Genomic DNA, 8,996 nt, shown 5'->3' on the forward strand with positions numbered 1-8,996 from the left:
ATAATATCATCAATGAACACTATCACAAAGGAGTCTAGGAAAGGCTTGAAAACCCGATTCATAAGATCCATGAAAGCCGCTGGGGCATTCGTTAGCCCAAAAGACGTCACCAAAAATTCAAAATGCCCATACCAGGTCCTAAAAATTGTTTTCGGAATATCCTGCTCCCTGATCTTCAATTGGTGATACCTGGATCGTAAATCAATTTTGGAGAAGTATTTAGCGCCCTGTAACTGATCAAACAAATCATCTATTCTTGGTAGTGGGTATTTGTTTTTTGATTGTGACTTTGTTGAGCTGCCAGTAGTCAATGTACATCCTCAGTGATCTATCTTTCTTCCTCACGAAGAGAACCGGTGCGCCCCATGGCGACACACTCAGTCGGATGAAACACTTCTCTAACAAATCCTTCAACTGTTCCTTTAGTTCCTTCAATTCTGCTGGTGCCATTCTGTAGTGCAGAGCAGATATAGGCTACGTGCCTCGCATCATATCAATCCCAAAATCAATCTCCATGTTTGGCAGAATCCGAGGGAGCTCATCAGGAAAGACCTCTAGAAATTCATTCACAACTGGCACTGACTCGAGTGTAGGTGCCTCAGCATCGATGTCCGTAACCCGGACCAAGTGGTAAATACACACCTTGTTAATCATCTTCGTGGCCTTAAGGTAAGAAATAAACCTACCTTTTGGCATCACATCATCCCCCTTCCACTCAATAACCGACTCATTAGGAAATTCAAACCTCACAATTCTAGTTCAGCAGTCGAGCTTAGCAAAACATAATCGATATACGTACCGCATATCGATCGCATAATCGGTGACCAAATAGCTAAAAAAATTATCTGTGTCTGCTGTCACTATGCGGCCCGCATACCTATTCTGCGGTCGCATAATGAACTGCAGAATGGTTATGCGGTCGCATAGTCGACCGCAAAACGCATCCAAACTGGCCTAATAACTGTCTCACTCTGCGACCATTATGCGGTCCACAGAGTGATTCTGCGGTCATATAATGGACCGCAAAAATGCATAACACTGCCAAACATTTCCCTTTACTTTCCGATACACAACATGTAAAACCAATTCGGCACCATGAAACATTATTAACATTATTTTTTTCTTTTGCAAAATTTTTACGGGGCCTTACATATATAGTAAGTCGTACTCTTTAACACTAATTAAGTAGAATGCAAACAGCTAACCCTTTAAACCTAGTCTAAGTCCTATGGAACTACCTTGGATAGATTTTAAGGGGTGCCTAACACCTCCCCCTTAGAAGAACAAGAACCCTTACCCAAAATCTCACCGGTTAGTGGACTAATAAAGAACGTGACTTTAGTAATTAAATAGGTACCCTAGTATACCTTTAAATATTAGGTGGCGGTGCTCTTTTATCAACAACAGAAAAACCACAAGTTGAATCTTATTTTGACTCGTGCAAAATAGGGTGCAACAGCTACAAATATGAAAAGAAATCGGCATAATCTATGATTATGTGCGATTGGTTGTTATTACCTTAACTGTTACAAATCACTCATGTAACGGGTAATAAATGTAATAAATGTTAGTAACGGGCATGAATTAAATAGGGAGAAGCAGTTACAAATTGTACCCTTATATAAATCCCCTTATCATATCTTGTATCCCCATCGAGAAAATCATAAAGTAACACTATCAATTGTTAATATTCTTACTAATCTCTGCCTTTGGAAGATCTTGTTCTTTCCTTTTCGAAGGGAGTTGCGAATACCAATAAGATTACTTTTTCCTTATTCTCTCAGTCTTGCTTTCCGTTATTTATTACTTTTATGCTAAGGAAAGTGAAGTAAAATTGGTTATTAGAAGCCCGAACTATTCTTTTATTTGCTTTGACCATAAAAACTATTTTTTGGTTAAACAAATCGGTACCATTACCGGAAAATCTAATAATCTTTTCACTTTCCATTTACATACTTTGTCTTTAGCAAAACATTATACGTGGAATTGATCAAATTATTTACCAATACACCTACACATTCTCCACAACGTTCACGTGAAAATTCACCTGTCAGATTTGCAAATCGTAACATTGGGCAACAAAATGAAGAACAATCAAATTTGTAAGATGACTTGAAATAATTTATTCTGCAGTAGACCAGTGAAGTTTTACGTGCTTTTGCGAGTGGATTTCCAAGTGTTGTTCAGGTTCCACCACCAGTTAATACAACTATGAAAAATCCTCATTCAGGGCTCGAAAACTCCGGAAGTGGAGAGATTCCTAATAGCTCTGGAGCCGGAGGGTCAGGTACGCCAAATAATTATAAATTACAAATATAGTACTAACCTTGCAGAAACAAGTCAAGGAAGAAAATGAGCAGAAAGAACAAATACCGGGAGTATCACCTATGATTAAAGGAGTGGATATAGACAAATATTCACAGCAGCCATGGAAGCCAAGTGCAACACCATTACCAATATTGAAAAAGATTAAAATGTCTGATATTCCTAAGTATGATGGGACTAATGATCCATGAGATCATGTTACAATGTTTACCACATCGGTCAAAGGCAACGACTTAACCAAGTAGGAAATTGAATAAGTATTGGTGAATATTTTTTGTAAAACCCTTACAAATGGAGCACTAACATGATATTCTCTTTTACGAGAAAATTCAATTGACTCTTTTGATGAGCTTGCATATTCATTTGTGAAAGCACATTCGGGGGCTCCCTTACAAAGGGAGCACTAACATGGTATTCTCTTTACCTAAAATTTCAGTTGACTCTTTTGTTGAGCTTGCATATTCATTTATAAAAGCACATTTGGGGGCTCAAAAGTAGAAAAAAAGAATGGAAGTGTCACGACTCCAAAATCCCACCGTAAGGATCGTGATGGCACCAAGTCTCTAAGACTAGGTAATCCTAAGAGATGATAAGATAAACAGAATTAAACTACTTTAACTTTTATAATAATGCTGAAAGATGCCTGAACAAAACCAATAGAGGAATTCAAAAGTAATAAATCCCCAAAATCGGTACTATGGAGTCACAAGCTCTACTGAGAGTACTCTAGAATCTCATAATACATCACTATTTTGGAATACAAATAACAGTAATAAGGATAAATAACAGAATGTGACTTTGAGGATTGCAAGTGGATATCAGGTATACCTTGAAGTCTCCGTAATATCTGAATCAACTCTCAAACATCCGGCACGGTCCGAGGTACCCGGATCTGCACAAAAATGTACAGAAGCGTAGTATAAGTACACCATAAACGGTACCCAGTAAGTATCATGACTAACCTCGGTGGAGTAGTGACGAGGTTCAAGTCAATACACTCACTAGACATAAAACCTGTGCAGATTATTAATATAAAGCTGACAATGGAAAGCAAATACAATGAATGACAACAAAGAGTTAAATGTAATAACACGACAAATTAACTAAAGCAAGTAATACACAAAGTGAAATCAGTTAAGGAAACAATGAAAAGTTCAACTCATCATGTCGTTCCAATCACAAGAATAACAACAAGAATCACCCTGAGGTACCAACCTCATAATAATGATTCATAATTCACAAGTCACCCTTATGACGCCGTGTGAGCTTCACAATTTTAAAATATTTTTCCGAAATAGCTTCATGCTCTTGTGCCCCCCTATCTCGCCCCATGTGCATCACAATGTAGTATTTCCCCTTACTAGCACCAAGTGCACAAGCCCCCTTATCTCACCGCAAGCGCATCAATAATCACACCACCCTTATGCCACTGTATGCGCATCTCAAACACAACACTTTAATCAACCGCACACTACCTGCCGATATGCCACAATATTTCTCAAAATAATGACAATGTCACCACAATACTTAGCCCACAGATCAACAACAATATATACAAGAATTACAATAACATTACAAAAGTACTGAAAGTAAATCAACAATGAGATGTGCTTCATATAACAACATCAATTCAAGGCATATTAATAGACTAAGAGTCTAATCTGGTCAATTACCACTCATTAGCTGGTGTACACACTGATGGTAGGCTATAATTGTGTGTTTTGGTTGCTTGTTGCACTCTAATTTAATGCACTTTAATTGAGTTTTGAGCCTTAATCGCTAGTATTTTGCACTAATTATATGTTTAATACCTTGTAGGAGTAATTCCGAGCTATGTAGATGTTATGGGATGAATTCACTATTTTGGAGCTTTGATGTCTGAGTAAAAGCCCGAGGATTAAGTTGGAATCGAGTTCGTGGATCAACAGACACTAGTGCATTCAAAAAGAGAAATGAAGAATCGAACCGGACGTCACCCAGGTGCGCGACAGCGCACTGGGCGTGCATGGGAGGCAGAACACTATGCAAAGTGCATGGCCATATGCGCGAGCACACTCCTAGGTGCGCGGCCGTGCACGTCCAACTCTGAAAAGAGTCCTATTTCGCATAGGAGAAGGTGTGTTCGTTTGGTGCCGACCCTACTTGGTATATATACATGGAAAATGGTAGTTTTGGTACTTTTGACACATCTAAGACCTAAGGTCGATAAGGAGAAGTGGGAGAAGCAAGAGCACAAGGATTTCATAATTCAATCCTCATTCAAGACAAGAGTTTGGATTGTTATATGTTTTCCTTTAACTTAAACTTATTTGTGATGAATTACTCCATATCTATGGTGTAGTTCTCTTTAGGGATTGAAGGATTTGGTGTATTGAGAATTATTTGTGGATATTAACTCTAGTTTTTATATATTGAATCATTTTGGGTGTTTTAATTGTTGCATCTATTTTCACATGTTCATGTTATCGAAAAAGGCATAACTTGTGATGTTTTTGCATTATCGTGTTGTTTAAATTCATTGATTCTTCTTAGTAATCGAAAGAGGCTAGTTGAATTATTTTTTAGACCTAGTTTGGATGATAATCGAAAGAGGTTCTCCTAAAGACTAATCCACTACGAATTCTTGCATATCTTCACCGAGCTTAACTTAGTTCTTATTGTGAGGTTGAGACTTAATCGAGAGAGGAGTTTCTACTGAACGTTTAAACTAATAATTGAGTGAATTAGAGAGACTCATTTGAACCTTAGGAGTGAATTAGCTTGAGTTAAATCCCAGACAAATATCTTGCACCTATCCAATCAACCCCTATTTTTCTTCCTTTGAAATCTTCATTACTCTGCTGCAATTGTCATTAGTCAATAGTTTAAACTCTTAGTTAAATTTTAGTTTGAATCACACAAATCTTAATTGTTGATCATCTTGGATAGAAATCAAGCTATAAACTACAAAAAAACTGTTTAACTCCAATCCATGTGGATACGATATTTTATTATACTATATTCGACTAGCGAGCATATTTAATATGTTTTGCGCTCGTCAATTTTGGCGCCGTTACCGGGGATTGGTAATTAATAGTGTTTGAAATAGTTTGTAGTGCAAATTCAGGAATATTTGTTTTTATTTTATTTTTTGGGTCTTTTTACGTTTGGTGTTCCTTGATTGTACGCAGGCTACAGGTTTGATTTGTGCATGACTCGATCCTCTGGGAAGGAAGTACTCCCATACGAACCAGAAATCGAGAAACAACTGCGACAGTTGAGGAAGGAAAGAAATCTCCCCGAGAATACAGAGAAGGTTGGGCATTCCTCAACCAAAGAAATTATGGCAGGAGATGATGATAATGTTGATTTGGCTGCAAGAGAGGCAGCCCAACAAAGAGAAAAAGCTGCATGAGATGCTGAGGAGACAGCTCTTCGAAATGCACAACTTGTCTATGAAGAGGAGAGGGCTCGGAGAATTGCTCGGAATCTACCTTTGGGTGCAGACCAATTCGGAAATATAGCTCCCGGTGCTGGGAGACCACTTGGAGATTATGCTAGACCGGTATACAACCAAGGCTTATCAAGTGTGAGACCACCTCCAGTTGCAGCTAATAATTTTGAGCTGAAGCAAGGGTTGCTCCAAAATCTTCAAAACAACTGCGTTTTCAGAGAAAAGATGAACGACGATCCAAACAATCATCTGATGGACTTCGAAGAGATTATGAACACTTTTCAATTCAATAGTGTGTCACAAGATGCAGTTTACTTAAGGGCATTCCCATTCACACTCAAAGATGATGCAAAGCACTGGCTTCGAAGCTTGTCTAATGGATCGATTAGAACATGGGATGAGATGACCAGAAAATTTCTTGACAAATATTTCTCATCAGCTAAGACGGGAAAGTTTAGAAGAGAAATCCATAACTTTTTTCAGAACGAGACCGAAACTGTGTTTGAAGCTTGGGAGAGGTTTAAGGAGATAGTGCAAAAGTGTCAACATAGCGGAATTGAACTTTGGATGCAACTCCAGGATTTTTGGGATGGATTGACACCAGCCTCACGCAGAACATTGAGCAATGCAGTTGGAGGTCCGTTGATGAAAAAGACTCCAGAGGAGATAGTCGCAATTTTAGATGAGTTATCTAAAGATACAAATCAGTGGCCCTCTGAGATTTCTGAAAGAAGAAGATCAACTGGTGTTCACCAAGTTGATGCTAACACATCTGTGCAGGTACAACTTGATGCCATGGCCAAAGAAATAAGGAAGCTGACCTTAGCTTCAATACACAGTAAGCCCCGTGCAACGTGTGATATATGTGGAATATGGCACCCTACTCATGAGTGTCAAGACTCAATGGAGGAAGTTAATGATGTTGGGAATTATAACTTCAATGCAATGGGTTAGAAGCACCCCCGATGTTTCATGGAGTTCACCTGGGGGTACTGCAAATACATGGCAACAAAACAAGCCCAGATTTCACGGAAAAGTACCTTCTAGTTTTGTGAATCAGCTGAGGCTGTAGTTCCAGCCTCAACAACAAATTCAGTCTGGGTTATAAGATCTAATGAAGTCCTTCATTGTCAAGACAGATGAGAGATTAGATGCTCATGGTTCAGCTATCAAGGAACTTGGCACTGGTTTGCGAAATTTGGAGAAGCAAGTGGGACAAATTGCAACTGTATTGTCTGAGAAAATCCTAGGTACTCTACCAGTTGACACTGAAATAAACCCCAAAGAAATGATAAATGCTGTGACCTTGAGAAATGGGCAAGTGTTGAAAGATCCCACTCCATTCCAAAAAGAAGTGGTACCTGAAAAAGAAGTTGAGGAGCAGCTGAAAAATGAAGTTAATAAGAAGAAGAAAGGTAATAAAGGAGTTGAGAAAAAGAAGAAGGAGGAAATTTCAAGAAGGGAGGAATCTAATGAGAGCGAGCACATGCCTGCTCTACCTTTTCCCCAAAAGCTGTATAGAGAAAAGCTGGACAAGCAGTTTGAGAGATTCTTAGAGATGCTGAGACAGGTTAATTTAAACTTGCCATTCACAGAAGTTCTCTCACAAATACCAGCTTATGCCAAATTCTTGAAGGAGATCCTTACAACGAAGAGGAAGATAGAAGAGACCTCAGTGGTCAAGCTCACCGAGCATTGCAACGCAATATTGCAAAATAAACTCCCATATAAGTGTGGAGATCCGAGGAGTTTTACTATACCTTGCTCATTAGGCACTCTTAATTTTGAGAAGTCTTTATATGATTCTGGTGCCTCAATTAATTTAATCCCTTTGTCTATTTACAAGAAGATGGAGAATGAGCTTGGAGAGATAAGGTCTGCGCCAATATCTTTGTAGCTGGCAGACCAAACAACTATAATACCCGAGGGGATAGTGGAAGATGTCTTAGTTCGGGTAGATAAGTTTGTATTTCCTGTAGGTTTCATTGTGGTGAAGATGGAGGTGAACAAAAAGGTCCCCCTTATTTTAGGAAGACCATTCTTAGCTACGGGCAGAGAAATATTAGACATACATGATAGAAAGCTCATGCTTAGAGTGGGTAAGGAGACAGTGACTTTCGAGATTAATGTGGAGATGGCATGAGAAAGGAGAAGCCAGCTACAAGTGTAGAGTGGAGAGTGAAAAGCTCAAAAGAGAAGGTCACAGTGATTGAGAAAGACAAGTGTGGGGTGTACCCCAAGAAGGCTAAGAAGAAGCTGTCCATGTGGATGTGTGCACTAGTTCGGGCAAGAAGAATGGAGCCTGACTTTGACTCAGACCCCGACTAAATATTCAGGGATGTTTCCTCTACCTTATGCTTTTTAATTGTGTGTCATGGGGACATGCCACAACTTAAAGTGTGGGGTGAGGGATATTTGTATGTTGTATGTATGTGTACTTATTTTTTCTTAGTTGTAGTAGTTTGATAGAAAAAAATGTGGAAAACCATAAAAATTTAAATTTTTTGATTTTTCCCGATGATGGATATCATTCGATAGGTTTCTTGATGGATTAAAGTCGAAAGAAAAAGAAAAAAGATTTTATTTTGTTAGGTAGTGTATTAATTCCCCCTTGATTTTTCTTTGTGCCGCGGTTCTTTTCCAAGGGTTTTGTTTGAACTTGGTGTAGTTAGTTTTTATTTTTGTTTAGGAATAGGGAGCCTTGTGTTGAAAGCTGAATTGAAGACAATGGCTCTTAACTGTATTATACCTTGAGAATAGTGTGTGCTTTAATTGTGACACTTAAGCTTAATTTTTGACTCTTGTATAAGTACCTTAAAGTGTATGTTCTTAGCTTTACTTAACTGCATTGACTAGAATGTCTTGATAATACAATCTTGAGTGAGTTATGTGCCATATGTGTGTGAGGTTTTGTGTATTATGTGCATTGCATTTAATGTCTAGAACTTGCCCCGTAAAATTGCAAAGTGAAATAGTAGTTTTGTTCAGTCTTGGAAAGAATATAGGCATTTTTTTGTTGAGCCAATGATATGCGTTTTCCCACAAAATTATTATGTATTGTAGTTAAACCCTTGGAGCCTGTAATCCTGTTTCTTTGGCACCCACATTACAAGCCTTACCCATTTGTTTGAATTAACTATCTATTTGAACCATTTACCTCTCGTGAGTACTTGAAATTGTATGAACTTTGTAAAAGTTGAAGTGTGGGGTGATTGGGCTGGTTTTTGAGTGGAGCTAA

General features: G+C 38.4%; 1 protein-coding gene across 1 annotated transcript; it reads left to right on the forward strand.

Moving 5' to 3' along the window:
• The first annotated feature begins 6,872 nt into the window (after positions 1 to 6,872).
• On the forward strand, positions 6,873 to 7,834 carry LOC138902615 (uncharacterized). Its single transcript, XM_070190499.1, has 2 exons — positions 6,873 to 7,633; positions 7,738 to 7,834. Exons 1-2 carry the CDS (start codon positions 6,873 to 6,875, stop codon positions 7,832 to 7,834), a joined length of 858 nt encoding a protein of 285 aa, XP_070046600.1.
• Positions 7,835 to 8,996: the final 1,162 nt, after the last annotated feature.

This window comes from Nicotiana tomentosiformis, chromosome 12, assembly GCF_000390325.3.
Source record: "Nicotiana tomentosiformis chromosome 12, ASM39032v3, whole genome shotgun sequence".
In the NCBI taxonomy this organism is placed as follows: domain Eukaryota; kingdom Viridiplantae; phylum Streptophyta; class Magnoliopsida; order Solanales; family Solanaceae; genus Nicotiana; species Nicotiana tomentosiformis.

Excerpts from the sequence above, each read along its gene's own strand:
- LOC138902615 (XM_070190499.1), top strand. The coding sequence starts at position 6,873 with ATGAAGTCCTTCATTGTCAAGACAGATGAGAGATTAGATGCTCATGGT. Across the intron at positions 7,634-7,737 it reads AATGAGCTTGGAGAGATAAG|GTTTCATTGTGGTGAAGATG; the intron begins GTCTGCGCCAAT and ends TATTTCCTGTAG.